Below are 22858 nucleotides of genomic sequence, written 5' to 3'. Positions count from 1 at the left end.
CACGAAATCCAGCAATTCCACTCTTAGGCATATACCTAAAAGAAGCACATTCATACAACAAGGACATCGGTTCAACGATGTTCATAGCAGCATTATTTGTAATAGCCAGAACCTGGAAGCAACCTAGATGCCCCTAAACTGAAGAATGGCTAGAGAAAATATGGAATATTTACACAATGGAGTACTACTTAGTGGGAAAAAAGGCAATGGAATCTTGAAATTCACAGGCAAATGAATGGAACTAGAAGAACCCATTCTGAGTGAGGTAACCCAATCACAAAAAGACAAACATGGTATGTACTCACTCATATGTGGATTTTAGACATAAAGCAAAGGACTACCAGCCTACAATCCATACTGCCAGAGAAGCTAGGAAACAAGGAGGACCCTAAGAGATACATACATGGTCCCCTGGAGAAAGGGAAAGGGACAAGATCACCTGAGCAAATTGGGAGATGGAGGGAGGGGAGAAGGAGCTAGGAGAATGAGAAGGGAAGAAGAGGAGCGGAGAGGAGAACATGAGGGAGCAGAAACATTGAGTAGGTGGAAGAATAGAGGAAAGCAAGAGAAACAGATACCATAATAGAGGAGCCATTATAGGTTTAAAGAGAAATCTGGTACTAGGGAAATGTGGAGAGATCTACAAGGATGACACCAGCTAACAATCTAAGCAACAGTGGAGAGGCTACATTAATGACCTCCCCTGATAATGAGATTGATGACTACAGTATATGCCATCCTAATGTAAGCAGACTGACACTCACAGCTAAACACGGGGCTGAACTCCCGGAATCCAGTTGCACAGAGGGAGGAGTAATGAGGAAAGGGGCCAAGACCTGGCTGGTGAAACCCACAGGGATCTGAACAAGGGGAAATCTCTTTGCACCCAGATTGATACTTGGGAAACCAGCATAGGACTGATCCAGACCCCCTGATAGAGGATGTCAGTGAGGATGCCTTAGAAATCTATGGGGCCTCTTGTAGTGGATCAGTATTTATCCCTAGCATATGAATGGACTTTCGAAGCCCACTCCACATAGAGGGATATTCCCTCAGCCTAGACACGTGGGGGAGGGCCTAGGTCCTATCCCAAAGGATATGACAGACTCTGAAGACCACCTATGGAAAGCTTCACCCTCCCTGGGGAGCAGAAAGGGTATGGAATAGGTAGGGTGTTAGTTGGGGGGGGCAGGGGAGAAGGGGAGGGAGAGGGGACTGGGATTGACATGTAAAACAAGCTTGTTTCTAATTTAAATTAAAAAATGGAGGACAAAAATTAAAAGATTTAAAATACAAGTGTTTTAGAATGCAACTGATCAGGACATATGTACAGTAAATATATTACAAATAAAACAAAATTATTATTCATGATAAAATGTGAAAGATTTTATTTTAGCAGCAAATTCTTACCAGCTTTAAAATATTGTGGAATCACTTGGCAAACTTTTTAACCCTGTGGTGTTCATGTATCAATCCTCATATCTTACTCCTTGTTACTGTCTTCAGGAGACATTATCTGTACATTATGTAAGTAAGCATACAAATACAGAAATCACTAAGATTCCTCAGTTTTCCTAACAACTTACTATGATTTACATGCTCAAAGAGAAGGAAAGTTCCTTAAAGCCAGTCTGCATCTTGCAAACAATCACATAATGTTAATATAGTCAATAGAAAGCATATCATGATGTGCCCTGATTGTTTTTATAAGTGCTACAAAACTGGTTTACACTAACATGCCTTTGATATTCAATTTTTGGCTAACATGCGAAAGTCTAAGTAAGAAAGTATGTAAAAAAATTAACATGTTTTCAAAAATAGCTACGGAAATTGTGCTACAATTTAAAATAAGATTACTTAAAATATGGGTTGTAAATTCTTCTAATCTTCATTGAAACAGACTTAATCTTGACAACTGAGTTGTTTTTGGTCCATGTACCCCACTGAATTCCAGTTGCATGCAGTTTTCCACGACTGTGATGGATGCCATTCAGGTTTGTGAGACCACACTGGTTGAACCACCAGCCAGTGTTGTTATGGAGGTGACTGCAACTCTTCACTGACTGACTGTTGACCAGACAAGCAGGGTGGCACCCATCGTTATCAACATCTGAGGTGCTAAAAGGCATGGCATTCTGGTTATCCTCTTCTCTGAAGCCCTGGAATGCATCACCTGCATAAAATGGATTATTTTCAAAGAATGAATTCAGAGAATATTCATTATATCAGATATACAGAATACTGCATCTAGAAACAGGTATCAATTATTTTTTCTATTTGTCCTATTAAAATCTCTCTCACACAGTGTGCCAAAACCTTGTGAAGAACTGATGGGTGTTTTTAAATGGGCAAATCAACCAACCTGGAAGCTTAGCTAAACAAACAAAAGCAGATTATGGTACATGTAACTGTCACACTTGAAGGTGACCTGCATGGTAACTGACAATTTTTTTAAAAGAAAAGAACCTACACACAGCATGCTTTCTTTTTTTACATAGTGGGTTTTTTAACATTCTTTTTACTTCTTTCTTTTATGTGTATAATTGTTTGGCTTGCATATGTGTCTATGAGCCACATGCATGGAGTGCTCGTAAAGGCCAGACAGCATGCCAGATCCCCTGAAACTGCTGTGAGCCCCATATGAGTGCTGGGTTTTGAACCTGGTCCTCTGGAAGAGTGGCAAATATTCTTAACGAGGGAGCCATCTCTTCACCCCTCCCCCATGGTAGTTATTCATTTTAGAAAGACAACTATGGATGGAGGTGAAACATTTAAACTTAAGAATATTAGATTTGTACCTAGCCTGGTGGTGGCATGCTACGCCCACGGCGGTCACGCCTGTGTAGCAGAAGATGCCACTAAGGCGGGTTAAGGCCACTGGGTTGGGGTCTGTGCTCCCCGGAGATGAGCCCCAGGCGGTTCCCTGGTGATCATGATGCCCGATGAGTCAACTCGAAGCAGCTGTCATTGGTGCCACTGCAGCCTCTTCTTCCTTGTCTTTTTGTTCTGTGTATTTCTTGTGTCTTGCCAGCAAACTACACTGATGTTAAAGGAACATCTGAGGACATGCTAATATCTGTCCCACCGTTTATTAAAGCCTTTGCTGAAGTGGCCAGTTTAGGGAATAGATGGGTGAATCATGAGGAAAAAGACAACTTTGGAAAGACTTGCCTTTCCTGGGAAAGAATAGCTAGATCTAGAAAGCCCTGGTGTAGATGGGATAAAGAAAAGAGAAAAGAAATATTAGAAAGCATGAAGCCAGCATTAAAATACTGAGTGACTTTATAGAAAGGATTTGATAGATTTCATGATGTAGAAAAACTTTATGAGGCTTATTTTACAGAAGACTTAGACTCTGAGACCTAAAGGTATCTAGGGCCAGAAAATCAGGAAATGGGTAGAGACGTGGTTGGTGGTATGAGACAGATTTTGGAGAACTCTTAGATCATGTCCTTGGGCAATGACCACAATCTGAAGCTGAGAATAGATCATCTATAAACAATTTTGCTGTTCTTTTTCTTTCTGTTGTATGATCTGGTGATGTAGCCCCCTTGCCAAGTTCCCTGATCCCCCTTGCCAAGTTCCCTGATTGTAACAGTATATAAGCATTGCTTGAGATGAAGTAAAATTGCAGCAGCATATTCAACTACATTGAGTGTGTCTGTCTGTCATTTCCTCGCCGATTCCTGATTTCTCCTTGAGCCTTCTCCCTTGTTCCCCTCGGTCGGTGGTCTCCACGAGAGGTGGTCCGTGTCAGTGGCACACACCTCTGATCCCAGCACTTGGGAAGGAGAGGCAGGTGGATCCCTGTGAGTTCGAGGCCCAGGACAGCCAAGGGCACACAGAGAAACCCAGTCTTGAAAACAAAAACAAAAAACAAAAAACAAAAAAACCTTGCAAACTTTAGATTTAGGGACTGGAGAGATGGCTCAGGGGTTAGGAACACTGGTTGTTCTTCCAGAAGACCAGGGTTCAATTCCCAGCATCCACATGGCAGTTCACAACTGCCGGTAATTCCAGTTCCAGGGTACCCAACCCTCATACAGATATACAATGCACAAAAATGTTTTAAAATTTTAAAAAAGAAGGGTGGTAGACTTGTAATTGCACCATTGTTTGCTTTCACTTAGGAATATAGTGCCCCTGTGGCAGGACTAATGAGCTCATAAACAATTGTGATGTTCTATGGAGCTGTGCTTCCATCATGGCTCTCACATTCTGTGTAGACAGATCATGTTTAAGAGCTTACACTGAACACTGCACAACTATCAGGCCTGATATTCACCAGGTGCTTCAAGGGTTAACTTTCTTGACCAAGACTGCCGAGCTAATTAAACTGCAAGCTCAGGAATTATATTTTGTTTTATACAGTCCCATGAAGTTAATGGGCTCATAACTACATTCCACGTACATACAATTTTTGACTAATATGTTCAGCTAAAAGAGAAGCTATGTGAAGTATCAAGGAAGCCAAGACGTGCATTTGTTCATTATGCTTCTGTACTTTGGGATCTCTTGGGGTAAATACTTTGGGGAGCCTGAAGAACTTCCTTAGTGTGACTCTCTACTGGTCAGTGAAGTCTCTGACCGTGCACATTATGGCACACGAAGACACACACTGATTGAAATGTGTATCTGCAAATGAAATGATTTTCAGTATCTATGTTGTGTGGTACCTTTCAAAAGCTCACCCACTGGATTGGAAAAATGGGTCAATGGGTAAAAGCACTTGCTACCAAGCCTGATGACCTGAATTCAATCTCCAGAACTAACATAATAGAAGGAGAGAACAGACTCCCCAAGTTGTCCTCTGCGCTGTGGCATGAATGTGCCTGCACACGTACACATACACAAAATAAATAAATAAAATGCAATTTTTAAAAATTTGCAATTCATCTAGGGAGCAATGGCTAAATTCTATGACCATGCCATGAACATTCTCCATTGACAAAGTTCAACAGCAGGAGGATCTATCTACACCAGATGACTTATCAATGGATTATACTGAATCTCTCTCTCTCTCTCTCTCTCTCTCTCTCTCTCTCTCTCTCTCTCTCTCTCACACACACACACACACACACACACACACACACACACTATTCCTGGAAAACAGTCACTAGAATTTATCCACCATGTTTGCTATGAGCATGGTTCTCAGAATTAAACTGACTGACCTCTGGCCTTCATCATCTTTAGATAGAAGATACACAAAGCACACCTGTGGGTGAGACTGGGATGGCATTTCTGGAGAGTGACAGTCAAAGGACTCTGACCTTGTGAGTGGGTGACTTCCCCGGAGCCATCACCAGAGGCATTACTGAGACAGTGAAATGATAACCGGAAGCAGGGCTGGAAGTTGGTCACTGGCACATGCCCTTAGAACTACATCTTGTCTCTAATCTTCTCTACTTAGCCATCAGATGTGAACTGCTCTCCACTGCAACCTCCCTGCAATAGCTCTAGGACTGTTGGCCAAAATGAGTCCCTCTTCCCTTAAGTTGTTTCTGTTAGGTATTTTAGTCAATGCTGCTTTCTCTGAGAACCCACAGAAATTTTATCTCAAGTTTTTTTTATCAGACACATTTGTACTACATGTGCGTGTCCAGGGTCTCTTTCCTTGCTCATTGTCCACCTTTACTTTTTGACTCATTAGTTAGGCTAGGTTGGATGACCAATGGGCTTCCAAGAACCACCCTGTCTACATGCCTGTTCCTAATGCTCCAAGGCTTGAGCTGTAATACAGATTTTTCTGTGGGATCTGGGAATACTCAGGTCCTTGTGCCTGCATAGTAGACACTTTATGGACTGAGCTATCTCCCTAGCCCTTTTCTACTTTTTATGAAACAATGGTCTTTCTCAAATTCAAGTTCATATTTATATTTTTTGCCACAAACTCAGTGCCTAATTTGTGTCTGATAACATTGTATCTGTATATCTATCTACACTGTTATCTTTTCCTTGCCTTAGTTTATCTTTATCATTTGATCCTGAAAGCTGCTTAATGACCATGGGAAATTTAAGAGCTCTGCAATGAAAATAAAACATCCTCTTACAAAAGCATTATCATCTTTTGGAGATCTCCACATAAGCTTCCTGACATGGCATGCAGAGGCAATTCTTCACACTTTTGCAAGTAAACCCTGAAAACCTTATAAATTACCATTTAAGCTTTCTTGTATCTATCAATTCAACTTTCACCTGATGTCTCAAGATCAACCCCCTTAATATGCCATGAGTTCCAGCCACACCAAGCAGCACTCCTGCAGGCCATCTCCTCTTCTATGCTATGACACAAGCTGCCCCATTTGCCAACATTCACTTGCCAAAAGCCCATCTTTTCTTCCGGGTCTGAGTATACAGTTTTCAGGATGCCAGTACAACTATCTGACCTGAAGTGACTGAACTAGAGTATGCATGAATATGTATTTTCAAAAAGCTTGAAGGTTCGCCTCACTTTGAAACCTCCCCATCCTCCCACAAAGATCTCCTGGCTGTAATCACTCTCAGGTTCTCTTTAAACCTAAAGATCTATCAGTCTTCTGTGTTTTCAGTGTTATTTGTGTTGCCTCTGTACCAAGATTAGTTGATAGCCAAAAGATATATAGCATTCACTGTGACTTTCTAACACTAATGCAGTGTGTGTGTGTGTGTGTGTGTGTGTGTGTGTGTGTGTGTGTGTATCCAATATATCCATCAAGTACACAATTGAGGAAAAAACAGGGAATGGAATTTAGTATTTCTTCACTCAAATGTCTTAAAAATTCAGCTCTAAAATACAAACTTATCATCAAGTATTCTGAAGTTCTAATGAGTTAAATTTTTGGAAATGCATCAAGGTAGAGGGAAAAGAACTTGTTTTGGTGTCTGTGTGGACTAGGATTGGATGGAAGAGGTGTGATTCACAGAAGTGTTGGGCCAGACTCTTCCTCTTTCAGGTTTCTTCACTGTGACAAAGTTGGAAGGTTCTTACTCTCTGAGCATGAAATTAGGAATGCTGGTTACCCAGCCTGACCCAGCATCTCCATCCTAAAGGCATAAACACTTTAAGGTCATTAGGCAAAGTGTTCACAACAGAGTTTCAGACTTATATATTGTTCTCTAATTTATCGTCATCAGCTATATGTCATCACTATGTCCTGCATTATTTCTATCTTTATGTAATACTGGGTAAATAATAGATCATTTTTGTGTCATTTTAGTAATTAAAAACTTACCAGCATTTCCTGAATATCGTCCTAAGTGTATTTTAAAAAATCGAATTTCATCCTCTAGCCAAAAATTATCATATGAAGCATAAGCCAAGGTGTCATCTTCAGATTCCAGGGCCACATGAAGCATAAAACTGGAATCTTTCTGGTTTACTATGTAAAAAATCTTTTTCAGTCCTAGCCAAAATTCTCCTATAAAAGAAACGCTTTGTTTTAATACATTTATTTCAAATGAGAACAAACTTTTGTCAGTGAATGCAGATGCTATTCAGCATTTCCACAACTGAGGAGACTCATCAATAACCAGCACACTAGATGGCTTGGCTCAACTCAACCATCAACTGTTATTTAGCTTATTTATTTTATTAATTCACTAGAGTGAATAGAATCAAACTGCTTCATTTTTACTTCCCCAAATTCAACTTAAAAGTGTATTTAAAGACTAAATAAATTAAGTTTTACCTTCACAGCATGTCAACTGAAAAGTTGCTGAAATTTTATGGCAACTAACAAATGATGTGACCCAGTAAATGTAGTTTTAATCTCAAATCAGCTGCTCCTTAAGAAACATTTCCTGAAAGCACTCATCTGAAATTGCTTTTTTCTGCCTTGGAAAATCCTTATAAATAAGCATTTCTTTCTTTAAAAGCAGTTTGTCATTCATTTACCTATGAATGGAAACAAAATATGGCCACACTGAAGGTTCCCCAAATATACAGTCACTATTTCTAAGACAACTGTAGATCTAAGGTGGATTATATTAACAGAATTCCCAATTCAGACAGTGTTCTTGCATGTACATTAAAGCCACTGGCTTTCTACTCCCCCACATCCACAGTGAATTATAGTCACTGTGGACATTCCTGAGATATAACTTAACTTAAATTATGGAATTCAGGGTGTAAAATTTCAGAGGGTTAGACAATAATGAGATAGACAGTATTAAAACTCAGAAAGCTCTGAATAAGATATTAAGGTCGTTTCCATGGATATTTTAGCTACTACCCTGTTAGAAATGGAAAGAATAAGTGTACAAGAAAAAAAGGTAGACACATTATAGGAAGGGCTCCTACATGAGCTGTTAGTTTCATGGTCATTATATGGCTTAAGCTCCGGTCTCATATTTAAGAGTTAACAGCTCATTTTATTAAATCCCCAATATATTTTAATTCTACTAAATATAAAACAGTCTCGGTTTGCAAAAACAGTGTTTTCCTATAGATCTTTTAGTCAAAACTCTCTTCAAATTTAGAGAATAATGAGGTACATCATAGTTTTTTAAAATCCAATTCAAATGGTTTAACTTTAATGGTCATATATTTTATCTATCTTTCATTGTATTTTAAGTCTATGGCAACCCTGCCTCCTTTTTTTTTTCTTCTTTCCCCATTCCACAAACAAATGGGAAGCACTGGTCCGAACTGCTGGGTATAGATAACAAATGTCAAACTGAGAGTTTTCACTCAGATCACATTTCAATTCATCTCTAAAAATTTCTAGAGCTTTTTTTAAAGGTATGTTTATGGGTGTTTTGCATGCATGTGTGTCTATAGGAGTTACAGACAGTGTGACCTGCCATGTGGGAACTCCAAATTGAACCTATGTCCTCTGGAGGAGCAGCCAGTGCTATTAATTGCTAACATAGGTCTCCAGCCCAGATTTCTAGGTATTTACAGAAAACAACTTTTTTAAATAGAAAGAGAAAAGTCAAAGCATAAGTATATAAAATTTGACCTAAAAGGTCTCCAAATCCATCCAGGTAATCACACCATGGCCTCTGGAAGTCAATTGTCCCATCAATCCTTTTCTGAATCACCGTCCATCCTCCTCCTCTGAAATCCATGTCACATATTACCTAAAATGGGCCCAGAAAATGCCAAAATAATATATCATGTTTTCAGTATTTAAAAGTATAGAACTCACTTATAATCCTATAGAAAATAAACACAAGAACGTTTTCATTCCCATGAATGCATTCATATTTTTAACTCTCTAGAAGTACTATCAGACTATTTAGACAAACTTGTTATTAACGTGACTGCAACTTTGCATGGGTGACTCTTTAAAAGATACAGTGTTTGTAGTATTTTAAGGTTATGATACTATCCCTCTACTCTGAACATGTTTTCCCAGTTCAGGAATAACGGTGCTGACATGCTATGGCAGAGATGGATGGCTTTACACATTTGTTCTTTGGATTATGATGCTGGTGTTTTAGTGTTAAATATGTTGTCTTCCTGCCTCTTTCTCTTTTCTCCCACAAACTGGTGTTGAGATTGACATTTCAAGACAGAAAAGCATGGGCTGTGCCCACTCAGCAGGTGCTCACATGGGGCCACTTTTGAAACTGTGTGATATGCACCTGCCTGGGGCATGCAGAAATAATAGGGAAAAAACCAAAGTAATCCACTCTACCAGAGGCTTCCCACACAGAGACAGAAAAAAAAGCAATGTGGAGGAAGCTCAGGAACCAGCACTTTCCACAGCAGAAGTAATTATGCAACCCACTCCTTGCAAAGTTAGAAGCCTTCCCTTCTGCAGCTGTTCAGATCTAGTTTTGAATGTGTAGGCAAAGAGACTTAGATAGTTTTTAAGTTATTTCCCACTTAAGTCCTAATTTTCTGACATCTTGTCAACAGATTTCAAGAGACATTATGGTAATAATGTTAAGAACAGAAATTCTTTGCATCTGCTTAGAAAGAAAAGTTGTTGTTGTACAATATAGACTATTGATAAACTCTAAGGATCATAAAATGCTTATGCACTGAAAAAATACACAGAAAAAGATGTATGTGCACACATATCTTTTCTGTCCACAATCATTGTGTGCACTAGAAATACAAGCAGACAAGTACTAAGGATCAATAAAGCATAATTCATACTATTCCCAGTAAGCATGGGTCAGTTTACCAATCTTCCCTATGTCCAAGGAAAAGACTTTTCACCTCTTTCTTAATTTTTGAAACTACATCTGACATTGTAACATAATCTGTCATCAAAAGAAAGTATAGCCATAAGTAGGAAGCAAAACAAAAGTACCTTAGTAAGCCCCACATCACAGCACATAATTATTATCTAGTCTCCATTTACTAATTAAAGCAAGGATTTATATTGCACAGTTCTGCCCTCAGAAGCATAATATAAAACCTTGCAATAAATGGATTTACTTTAAATAGTGTAACTGTGGAAACTCAGATAGGAAACTGAAACTCATGGTCTGAGCATAAGATGTACAGGAAACCAAACTTTTCAAACTGCAGATTTTGCTAATTTATTTAGATTTTTAAAGACAAAATATTTTCAAATAAATAATAAAATAATTATAATTTCAGTATTAATTAAGTTAGCTTGATGTACTTTATTCTGTATAATAAGGAAAAACTTTACCTCAAATGGATAGCTGGATCCTTCTGGAAAGATTACATATAAACCACTAGGGGTTTTGGTGACAGAGCCAATTGAATCTTTAATATCAGTGCAATCCAAACCTAGACCAATAAAATTAGTCATTTAGTGTGCAGTACTTGTACCTAAGACAATCACTTAACAGCAGAGAATTGATAGTGCTGTCTGAAATTGTTGCTACAACTTCTATTAGTGATGCCATGACTTTAACTTCTTAGAAATTAAGTTATCACAATTTTAGAATTCAAGAGAAAATATATGAATGAACAGGAGTTAAAGAGTTTGGGCTGCAGTAAACCCTTACAATGCATGTCTTTTAGTGATTAGTGTTTAGAAGTCTCATATTGTGGGGTCAGAGAGAAGTTTAACATTTAAGAGCCCTTACGACTCTTGCAGAGGAACCAGGTTATGTTCCTAGCACCCAGATAGTGAGGCGCGACTGTCTGTAACTTCAGTTCCAGGGTATCCAACACTCTCTGGTACCTGGATGCAGGAGATGCACATAAACTCACACAGCCACACACACATACATGCTCTGCTACTCTTTGCTCTACCACTGAGAAGAGAGTGACAGGACAAGTCATTTTAAAGTATCGAATGATAGTGCCTGTCCTCACAAAGGAACAAGGAGATAATCTCTGTCTGTTCCCTCCCCCTCCTAAGAAAATCCTAGTTGGGCCTCAGTAATATTCATTTGCTTGCAATTTCTATATAAATTCGTATTTGTATGATTTACACAGCACTTTCTTAGAAGCACAAGCATAGAAATAAATGTTATATTTTAGTGCAAAAAAAAGGTTAACTTTGTATCTATTTCTGTACTATTTCTTTTTCCTTTTAAATGTTATATCCCACTTTGAAACATGTCAAAAAGAAAACCCACTTTTCACTGGAGGGAGGTGCTCTGGAGCTCCTCCTCCTCCTCTGTGAAAAGTAATCATTAGTAAAACACGGGGGGGGGGGGGGGGGGTGTTCACAACACAGCACCTAAATTTACTTGATAGTCAACAGATTCCTGCTATTATTTTACAGCTGTGGCTTTCAAAGGATGGGAAGTTCTTCAGCTTAGGACAGGACGCATGGTGTCACTGGCTTAATGGCAGGTGCCAGTGCTCCAGACTGTTAGGAAAGAGTGAGCAGCGTATTCTAAAACATTTATTGCAGCAAGCTGTCCAAAGGTGATAAGACAGAAATGCGAAGAGGCTGACATAGCAGAGCTCTCACCATGTGACATGGGCCGGGAAGGAAAAGGAGCCAGGTGTTTTCTAAAAACTTCTGTAGTCAGAAGGAGAATTCTATTCATGAGCTCATTAACCTAAACACAGACACACGAGGCAAGGTCATACTTAGCTAAATGATATAAATGCTGTTTGTAAGCCTCCCTGGAGCAGGATGCCTTCTCTTCTAGGGTGGAATCTAACTGTTCTAACACAATAAAGGCACAAATAGCAATCATTCCACCCTGCAGCATCGCCTATGAGCTAGTTCTGTCTGCTACTACTTGTGTGTTGGCTGCCCCTGGGGCTCTGTCCTCACTGTCCAGAAAACACGCCTGCGTTCCTTGCTGCCTCCCTCTGCTCTGCCCTAATCATCCTCCTCGCCAGCTGCTAGGGGGTGATGGCATTCCTTTGCTCACATAATTCAGTGACCTGTGGTCTAGAGAAATGTAGTTCCTGATTCCTTTAGTCAGGTTTCCGTACACATTCCCAACCTCACCAACCCTCCCACCAACTCATAAGGACCGCCCACAGGAAATGCTGTCCCCTCCTTACCAACATCTAAGGCATTTACTCATCTCTCACTATTCAGTTCACAGGCTCTCTCTTCTGAGAGACTTCCGTGTCATTCTGACAGCATTCAGACTTTTTATTTTTCCATGTTTGTTTTCTCTTTACCAGGCTGCACACCCCTTGAACAAAGGTCTGCTTCATTGCTTCGTGTTACATGCTTTTCACATCATAGATATTGAACATTAATGCATAAAATAAAATGATTGTACTTCCAGCCAGCTAGGCCAATGTGCACATGCAATGCAATGAAATGCCAAAAGAATTCCATACCTGGCTAGATAAATAATCCAAAGATGCTTGCTGCTCATCCATTATATTTCTCAGTAGTTTTTTGGTACTTCTTGTATAGGAAACAATAGAATTTTGCAGGTTTCCTTAATCAGATAGGAAGTGACACTCTTATATAAAACAATTATAGTAAAAACAATGAATTTCACAAGATTTGGAATAAAGAATAACATCTCAATTTATCAGAATGTATAACTGTATGTTTTAACTAGTATGTATTTGTTTAAAATAGGATTGGCCAAAAACCAATTGCTTCAACATTCTTAATGAAATTGTGCTTCCCGATAATATGGATTCCCTCAAATTATTCATTTAATTAACAAACCATGTTCTTCATGTCTACTCTCACTTTGTGAGATGTTTAGAGGCAGGAAGACATAGAAAGTGGGGACAGGGTCTCATGTAACCCAGGCTGACTTTTATCTCCTTCCAGATCCTCCGCCTCCATCTCCCAAACTCTAAAATGCTAGGATTGCATACATGTGACCTATGTCAGCCTGCTTGGCCATTAAATACTATTATACAATAAAGGAAAATGCAAATTATAATTTACTTGCATACAATGCCAGTTAATTTTAAAAATAAATCTGTCTTATTTTTTCTAGTTCTATATTTTTTATAGCCAAGTTGCTATATACACATACACATAATAAATATTAACCAAAGCTTTGGAGGCCAGTAAAATAGCTCAGTGGGTAAGGCACCTGCCATCAATCTTGAAAATCTCAGCTCAATTCACCTATATGGTAAAAGGAAAGAATTGACTCCTAAAAATTGCACTCTAGCCTCCACATGTGTGCTCTGGAATGTACACACACACACACACACACACACACACACACACACACAAAATAAAATAAATAAATAAATAAATAAATAAATAAATAAATAAATAAATGTAAAAAAAACATTAAGATTGTAGTTTGTTCATTTCTGGCTGAACTTGCACAATACATTTCCCTTTGATTTCATAGAAAATATTCAGTATTCCTTATTTTTAAAAGGCTGGGCAAATACTAAAAATACTTTCCCTTAAGGCACTTGAGATCATGTTGCCATCATGTCCCATAGTCTCTAATATTTTTTGAAAGATTTTATTTATTTATTATGTATACAACATTCTGCACACTAGAAGAGGGCACCAGATCTCATAATGGATGGTTGTGAGCTACCATGTGGTTGCTGGGAATTGAACTCAGGACCTCTGGAAGAAAAGCCGGTGCTCTTAACCTCTGAGCCATCTTGCCAGCCCCAGTCTCTAATATTTTTATCATCAAAAAAATAAAAGTCCTCAGGGCTGAAGAAATGACTCAATGGTTAAAAGCACTGACTTCTTTTGCAGAGGACTCAGATTTGGTTCTGACACAGTGGTTCATAGCCAGCCATCATTCCAGCTCCAAGAGATCCAAGAGCTTCTGACTTCCTCAGGCACAGCATACATGTGGTGTACATATACACACAGAGAGAGACAAAACACTCATACACATAAAATAAAAATAAAATATTTTAAAGTAAATATCATAAAGTAAATAAAGTAAAAAACCTCTGCTTCTTGGGACTACAAAGTTTTACTTACGATGATAATGATGTCCCCTGCAGCAAAAGACCCACATGCTATTTTATGAATACCTTTTAAAATGGTGTTTCTAAGTTTCTTTCATCCTAGCAGTTGGATGACATTAATAATTTCTAACAGTTTTGAGTAGATTTCATCCAGCTTCATCTCTCATTTTTATTTTTAGCCTCAAGCTTTTTCTTAGTTTTTTTTTTTCCCCTGAATTTATACATCCATCTTAATGGGGCCAAAGTGAGCCCATGGTTTGGAGCTAGGAACAGTTACGGTACACAGAAATTAAGCAAATATAAGTCAGCATTCTATCCTGTGACTATCCCATAGGAACTGGGTCAAGTTATTAGCTCCATCCACCCCAGTTGCCTTTCTTCACTGCACCCTATGTATACAATAAATGATAGAAATTACTGCACTATGACTAAATCATTCTTCCATTGAAACAGAAACTCTGTGATCCCTTCCTACATTAAATGACTAGATTTGTATTGTATTTATTGCATTAGTTATTGTACTTTTCAGTAATAATGTGTTTGTTTTTAGAAAAACCATGGAGTGAGGAATAAAGTGAAACTTCCAGGACTCAAAAGCAGGAAGTAAAAGAGCCCCTCAAAAACTAATGTATTCAGATTATCAGAGTCCTCTGGTTTGCCCTTCTTTCTGTGGTCTATAGACACCTGATGAGGGATGTCTTCTGGACATATACTTCTCTTATTGGTTGATGAATAAAACACTGTTGGCCAATAGGGCAGCGAGGTAGGCGGGTCTAGAGGATGAGTAGAATTCTGGGAGGTGTAGGCAGAAATCAGTCATGATGTAGCAGGCAAAGGAGTTGCAGGTCCAGCATTCTCAGGTAAGCCAACACCACGTGGAAATACATAGATTAGTAGTTATGGGTTAATAATTAAGACAGAGCTAGCCAATAGAAGCCCTAGTCACTGGCCAACAGTTTCATAACTACTATAGCATCTGTGTGTTTATTTGGGGCTGATGCGGCTCTTGGGACCAGTCTGGAGGGAAAGAGTGCTCATAACAAACACCACTGAACTCTGGAAGGAAGACTCATTGACTTAACAAGTATCTATTAAACACATACTTAGTAAATGTCAAACACAAAGCATCTGGCCTTGGGTGAGGTGTGTATTAAATAACCCATATAAATCAAAGGCCTATTTTTCTGTGCCAAAGTTTGATCTCTCTCTTTATAACTGTGGTAATTGTTAATACTTACTGCACATAAAATGTTTTTCTTCTCGAGTTACTTTGGTCTTAGCATCACGTGACTCCTTACAGTCTTCCTTGTATACAGCTTGACTTTCATCTTTGAGATTAGTTTTATCTCCCACATTGTTACCTACTAGAGGATCCTTCAAGTTGTAAGATAGAAATGAGAATAATGTATGAAAATATGCAGTCAGATCTTCTACGCAGTAAGAAAACTACAGAAAACAGACTAGCACTTGAACTATATACAATGAAGATGATACTTAAAATATATACTGAACTAATTAGTTTAATGGTACATTTTGGTTGTGGTCAGTAAGCATATGATAGTTCTGTACTTGCATTATCTCTTTTTCTTCTCAAACTCCAAACTAATTTGCTTAGGATTTGCTTCCACACCTATGACTCCATGAATTTGACCTTTACTTTCTACAAATTCACACTTGACAGGACATAACAATCCCTTGAAAAGAACTAAGAAAATTCGTCAGATATATCCCCAATATAATATGCCAAATGCACTTTTGGCCACCAACTGTTTAAAATTGTAGAGAATGATGTCTAGGAAGATTTGCTTTTATATAAAATAATTTGAAAAGATAGCTGCTCATGGATTTAATGTTATCACTGATAAAATTTAAAATTATGGAATTTGCTTTGCAAAAATCAGTAACAGATATCATTAAAAGGATGATAACACCTGACATTACAACGTATCTCTATCTGTTTGAGTTCAGTTGGTCTCTTCATTATCAAGACAGCCTGATTGAAGTTGCTTATTTAACAGTCCTCCTGAAAGGTGTAACAGGTTTGTGGGTTTCCTAGACACTGAGAGACTGGTATGGAGCTAACTCTATTACAAAGATATTTGCACTTGAAAAACCTTATACTTGTTACTCAGACTATTTTCAATTCCCTGCTCTTTCTCTACTCCTCTATAATAATTGACATACTTGATGTTTTTTAAAAGTGTTTTAGATACTTTTTTCAGTAAGGCTATTAAATTTTAGTAAGTGTATTAAAGAATTAAATCATTAGTACTATGCAGCTTGTTTCAACCACAGAACCTTGGTGTTTGTTTTTGATTAATGGTAAATACATTTTTAACATTTAAAGAATGTAAACCAACACTTAAATATACAGGCATTGAAATCCTCAGCTAATCATAACATTGCACATCCCATACTAGCTGTCACTCTAATATTGTTTTAGATAAGATATTCCTGCATCCTAATTAACCACCTACAGACCTTTATTTGAAATGTCAGGATTATAGCTTTCTTTTAAAAGAGTAATTTTTATTACCCATCAGATGTTTAATTGTCAAATGTAATAGGAAAGCTGAGAATTAAAATATCTATTCAATTGAGAACTTTCTTTAAAAGTTGATATTAAATTTGTAGTTTGTCTTAAAGTGTACATTTAAGAAGTCTCAATTTTTTAAACAAATATTTTAATTGTTACATAAATTGTATTTGTTGCATAATTTATATTTTCAAGCTTCTAATACATCAAGAAAGTTAAAATGGCTTTCTTACCTAAAATAATATTGCTAAAATTCTTACCGTAGAATGATGAACACAGATACCTTGTACAGCTTCTCCACAAATGAAAATACATACATTTAAGAACAAGAGTGATGCTTGGGAGAGATACATCATATTTTCTTGAACTAAAGAAAACAGTTCCTCAAATATCAGCTCTCTGTGGAAAAAATGGTGCATAATCGGATAAAAATTTCTGGAATTTGTTCAGCACAAACACATGTGATATTTACTAGTTTCCATGCCCTTTCTGGAAGGTGTACAGCACAAATACATGCCAGTACTTACCAGCTTCCATGACCTCATCTGAAAAACACCCTTTGGTGAAAAACAAGGCAGCTCCCAGCAACACTCACACTTTAACTGACACACGGATGTCAGTTCCCATTGCTTCCTACCTACAGCAAACCCATGTGTTTTTGTTTTGTTTTGTTTTTGTTTTTAATTTTTTTTCGAGACAGGGTTTCTTTCTCTGTGGCTTTTAGAGGCTGTCCTGGAACTAGCTCTTGTAGACCAGGCTGGTCTCGAACTCACAGAGATCCACCTGCCTCTGCCTCCCGAGTGCTGGGATTAAAGGCATGCGCCACCAACACCCAGCTAGCCCATGTGTTTTATAAAGTCATCAAATACTTTTTATTAAAGATTTTATTTTATATACAGACCACAGTTTCCCCTCCCTCCTCTGCTCGCCTTTCCTCCTGTACCCTCCCTCCACCTCCTTTCTATCTCCCCACCATCCACTCCTCAGAAAGAGTAAAGCCACCCATGGGAGTTAACAAAGCATGGCATATCAAGTCGAGGCAAGAACAAGTTCTTCCCCCTGCATCACAGCTAAGCGAGACATCCCACCATAGGGAATAGGTTCAAAAAGCCAGCTCATACACAGGGCATATATCTGGGTCCCTCTGTGAGGGACCCCACAAACAGACCAAGGCACACAACTGTCACCCACATGCAGAGGGCCTATTTCCACCTCATGCAGGCTCCCCAGCTATTGGTCTAGAGTCTGTGAGCTTCATGAGCTCAGATCATATCTCTCTGTGGGTTTCCCCCATCATGATCTTCATCACCCTTGCTCATATAGTCCTTCCTTCCTCTCTACAATTGGACTCCTGGAGCTCTGCCAGGTGCTTGGCCGTGGATCTCTGCATCTGCTTCCATCAGTTACTGGATGGAGGTTCTGTGATGATAGTTAGGGTAGTCACCAATCTGATTAAAGGGAAGGCCAATTCAGGCACCTTCTCCACTATTGGTAGGAGTCTTAGATGAGGTCATCCTTGTGGATTCCTGGGAATTTCCCTAGCTCCAGATTTCTCCCCAAATCCATTATGGCTCTCTTTATCAAGGTATCTCTTTCATTGCTCTCCCTCTCCACGCCTCCCCCAACTCAACCATCCCATCCCCTCCTGTTCCCATCCCTTTCTTCTCAACCTCCACCTGCCCGAAGTTTACCCAGTAGATCACATCAATTTCCCCTTCCCCGGGTGATCCATGTGTCCCTCTTTGGGTCTCCCTTTTTACCTAGCTTCTTTGGACTGTGGATTATAGCCTTGTTATTCTTCGCTTTACATCTACTATCTAATTATGAGTGAGTGCATACTGTGTTTGTCTTTCTGGATCTGGGTTACCTCACTCAGGATGTTTTTTCTAATTCCATTCATTTGCCTGCAAATTTCATTATGTCTTTGCTTTTTATACTGAGTAATACTCCATTTTGTAAATGTACCACATTTTCTGTAATCATTCTTTGGCTGAGGGGTATCTAGGTTGTTTCCAGGTTCTGGCTATTATGAACAATGCTGCTAAGAACATAGTTGACCAAGTGTCCTTGTGCTAGGACTGAGTATCCTTTGGGTATATACCAAAGAGTGGTGTTGCTGGGTCTTGAGGTGGATTGATTCCAAATTTTCTGAGAAACTGCCAAACTGATTTCCAAAGTGGCTGACATGTTTGCACACCCATCAGCAGTAGGGGAGTGATCCCCTTACTCCATATCCTCTCCAGCATAAGCTGTCATCAGAGTTTTTTATCTTGGCCATTCTGTCAGATTTAAGATGGGATCTCAGAGTTGTTTTGAGTTGCATTACCCTGATGACTAAGGATGTTGAGCATTTCCTTAAGTGTCTTTCTGCTATTTGAGTTTGTTCTATTGAGAATTCTCTGTTTAGATCTGTACCCCATTTTTAATTGGATTATTTGCTAGTTTGATGTCTAGTTTCTTGAGTTCACTGTATATTTTGTAGATTAGCCTTCTGTCAGATGTGGGGTGGGTGAAGATCTTTTTCCATTCTGTAGGCTGCTGTTTTACAGTCTTATTGACTGTGTCCTTTTTCCTTGCAGAAGATTTTCAGTTTCAGGCAGTCCCATTTATTGATTGTTACTCTCAGTGTCTGTGTTACTGGTGTTATATTTAAGAAGTGGTCTCCTATGCCAATGGGTTCGAGGCTACCTCCCACCTTCTCTTCTAAGAGGTTCAGTGTGGTTGATTTTATGTTGAGGTCTTTGATCCATTTGGACCTGAGTTTTGTGCACATCGATAGATATAGATCTATTTGTGTTCTTCTATATGTCAACATCCAGTTATGCCAGCACCATTTGTTGAAGATGCTTTCTTTTTACGATTTCATAATTTTAGCTTCTTTGTCAAAAATCAAGTGTTCATAAGTGTATGGATTAATATTAAGGACTTGAGTTTGATTCCATTGGTCCACCAATGGAATTATACACTACCAAGTTGTTTTATCACTATAGCTCTATAGAAGTCAGGGATGCCAAATAGGGCATGTTCATACAAGGACATATGTTCAACCATGTTCATAGCAGCATTGTTTGTAATAACCAGAACCTGGAAGCAACCTAGATGCCCCTCTACTGAAGAATGGATTGAGAAAATGTGGCACATCTATACAATGGAGTACTACTCAGCAGAAAAAAGCAATGGAATCTTGAAATTCGCAGGCAAATGGATGGAACTAGAGGAAACCATCCTGAGTGAGGTAACCCAGTCACAAAAAGACAAGCATGGTATGTACTCACTGATATATGAATTTTAGACATAGAGCAAAGGATTACCAGTCTATAATGCTCTTCACCAAAGAAACTAAGAAACATGAAGGACTCTAAGGGATAAATGGTCCCCAGGAATGGAAGTGGCATGAACTCCCGAACTAATTGGGGGCATGAGGGTAGGGGAGGAAGGAGCTGCTACAATAAGAGCAAGAGAAGAGGAGTAGAGGAGAGGAAATGGAGGGGCAGAAACATTGAGTTGGGGGAAGAATAGAGGAAAGAGAGCAGGATGAGAGATACCATATCAGAGGGAGCCACTATAGGTCCGAGAAGAGATCTGGAACCAGAGAGATCTCCAGAGACCTACAAGGATGACTCGATCTGACAATCCAGGCAATGATGGAGAGGATAACCCAAAAGCCCTTCCCCTAAAATGAGATTGATGACTTCTCTTTATGCCATCATAGAGCCCTCACCCAGTGGCTGAAGGAAGTAGAGACAGACATCCACAGATATACACTGAGCCGAAATCGGGAATTTAGTTGAAGAGAGGGAGGAATGAAGAACAAAGGTGTCTGTACCAGGTTGGAGAAACCCACAGGAACAGTTGACCTGAACAAGGGAGAGCACATCGACCCCAGATGCTGTCAGGGAGGCCAGTACAAGACTGTTCCAGACCCCTGAACATGGATGTCAATAAGGAGGCCCCTGCACTCCAGGGAGCCTCTGGTGGTGGATTAGTATTTTCCCCTGGTATAAGAAGGGACTTTGAGAGCCCATGACATGTTAAGGGTTACACTCTGGCCCTGGACACATGGGGAAGGGCCCAGGACCAGCATAGGAAGACTTGGTGGACTTTGCAGAGCCCCCGTTGAGGGCCCTACCCTGCCTGGGGAGTGGTGGGTGGATGGGGTGGGGTTAGGCTGGGGTGGGGGAGGAAGGTTGGGGTGAGGGGAGGGAGAGGGAAAAGGGACTTGAAATAAGCTTGTTCCCCAACTAGAACTAATAAAATAAAAAATAAAAAAAAAGGTAGAAGAAAAAGGAAAAAAAAAAAAAGAAGTCAGGGATGGCAATGTCCCCAGAAATTCCTTTATTGTACAAGGTTGTTTTGGCTATCCTGGGGTTTTGTTTGTTTTTCCATATGAAATTAAGTATCATTCTTTTGAGATCTGTGAAGAATTGTGTTGGGATTTTGATGGGGGTTGGATTGAATCTGTAGGTTGCTTTGGGTAAGATTATCATTTTTACTGTTAATCCTATGTATCCAACAGCATGGGAAATCTTTCCATTTTTTAATATCTTCTTTAGTTTCTTTCTTCAAAGATTTAAAGGTCTTGTCATACAGGTCTTAAACCTGTTTGTAGAATTACGCCAAAATATGTTGTTTGTGGATATTGTGAAGGGTGTTGTTTCTCTGATTTCTTTCTTAGCCCTCTTTTCATTTGAATATAGGAGGACTACTAATTTTTTAAGTTTATCTTGTGTCCTGCCACATTACTGAAGGTGGTTATCAGCTGCAGGAGTTCCCATGTAGAGTTTTTGGGATCACTTATGTAAATTATCAATCATCTGCAAATAGTGAGAGTTTGACTTCTTCCTTTCCAATTTGTATCTCCTTGCTCTCCTTTTGTTGTTTTACTGCTCTAGATAGAACTTCAAGTACTATATTGAATAAATAAGGAAAGAATGGACAGCCCTGTCTTCTTCCTGATTTTAGTAGAATCAGTTTGCGTTTCTCATTTAATTTGATGTTGGCTGTCATATATCTGTATATTGCTTTTATTATGTTTAGGTATGTTCCTTGTATCCCTAATCTCTCCAAGACCTTTATTATGAAGGGGTGTTAGATTTTGTCAAAGGCTTTTTCAGCATCTAATCAGATGATCATACTTTTTTTTCCTTTCCCTTTGCTTATATGGTGGATTACATTAACAGATTTCCGTTATGTTGAATCAACCCTGCGTCTCTGGAATGAAGCCTACTTGATCATGGTGGATTTCTCTGATATGTTCTTGGATCCAGTTTGCCAGTATTTTATTGAGTATTTTTGCATTAGTGTTCATGAGGGAGACTGGTCTGTAATTCTCTTTCTTAGTTGCATATTTGTGTGTATTGGGTATCAGGGTAACTGTAGCTTTGTAAAAGAGAGTTTGGCAAAGTTCTGTTTCTACTCTGTGGAAGAATTTGAGGAGTATTGATAATCTTCTTTGAAGGTCTCGTAGAATTCTTTGGTGAAACCATCTGGCCCTGGGCTTTTTTTGGGGGGGGGGGGGCGTGGATTTTAATGACTGCTTCTATTTCCTTAGGGGTTATATGTCTATTTAAATTATTTATCTGGTCTTGATTTAATTTTGGTATTTGGCACCTATCCAAAAAATTGTCTGTTTCTTTGAGATTTTCCAGTTTTGTGGAGTACAGGTTTTTGAAGTATGATCTGATGATTCTCCAGATTTCCTCAATGTCTGTTGTTATGTCCCCCCTTTTATGTCTGATTTTGTTAATTTAGATATTCTCTGCCCTTTGGTTAGTTTGGATAAGGGTTTGTCTATCTTGTTGATTTTCTCAAACCAACTCTGTTTCAATGATTCTTGATATCGTTCTTTTTTTTTTTTTCTATTTTGTTGATTTCAGTCCTCAGTTTATTTCCTGTCATCTATACTCCTCCTAGGTGAGTTTGCTTCTTTTTGTTCTAAAGCTTTCAGGTGTGCTGTTAAGTTGCTAGTATGAGATTTTGGTATGTTGTACAGTCATTTTATGGAATTCTAGGAAGTCTTTTTTAAATATCTTTTTTAATTTCTTCCTTGACCCTATGGTGATTCAGTT

At 38.9% G+C, this 22858-nt stretch overlaps 1 protein-coding gene across 1 annotated transcript; it reads right to left on the bottom strand.

The window, feature by feature from the left end:
• Nucleotides 1–1415: 1415 nt before the first annotated feature.
• Nucleotides 1416–17223, bottom strand: Angptl5 (angiopoietin like 5). Its single transcript, XM_027415156.2, has 8 exons — nucleotides 17051–17223; nucleotides 15493–15628; nucleotides 12674–12777; nucleotides 11838–11928; nucleotides 10596–10696; nucleotides 8943–9063; nucleotides 7215–7400; nucleotides 1416–2173 (listed from the first exon to the last, which is right to left on the bottom strand). The coding sequence occupies exons 1-8, from the start codon at nucleotides 17207–17209 to the stop codon at nucleotides 1854–1856; spliced, it is 1218 nt and encodes a 405-aa protein (XP_027270957.1). The 5' UTR covers nucleotides 17210–17223; the 3' UTR covers nucleotides 1416–1853.
• Between the last annotated feature and the right edge of the window lie 5635 nt (nucleotides 17224–22858).

The sequence above is a fragment of the Cricetulus griseus genome, chromosome 4 (assembly GCF_003668045.3).
Source record: "Cricetulus griseus strain 17A/GY chromosome 4, alternate assembly CriGri-PICRH-1.0, whole genome shotgun sequence".
NCBI lineage: Eukaryota > Metazoa > Chordata > Mammalia > Rodentia > Cricetidae > Cricetulus > Cricetulus griseus.
This window is presented reverse-complemented; position numbering and strand designations above follow the sequence as displayed.

Bases quoted from the DNA above. Each gene is read 5' to 3' on its own strand.
- Angptl5 (XM_027415156.2), bottom strand. From the start codon at position 17,209: ATGCACCATTTTTTCCACAGAGAGCTGATATTTGAGGAACTGTTTTCT. The intron at 9,064-10,595 runs GTAAAGTTTTTC...GGCCCATTTTAG, and splicing joins GATCCAGCTATCCATTTGAG to GTAATATGTGACATGGATTT. The intron at 7,401-8,942 runs GTCAAATTTTAT...TTTCTTTTATAG, and splicing joins TGGATTTGGAGACCTTTTAG to GAGAATTTTGGCTAGGACTG.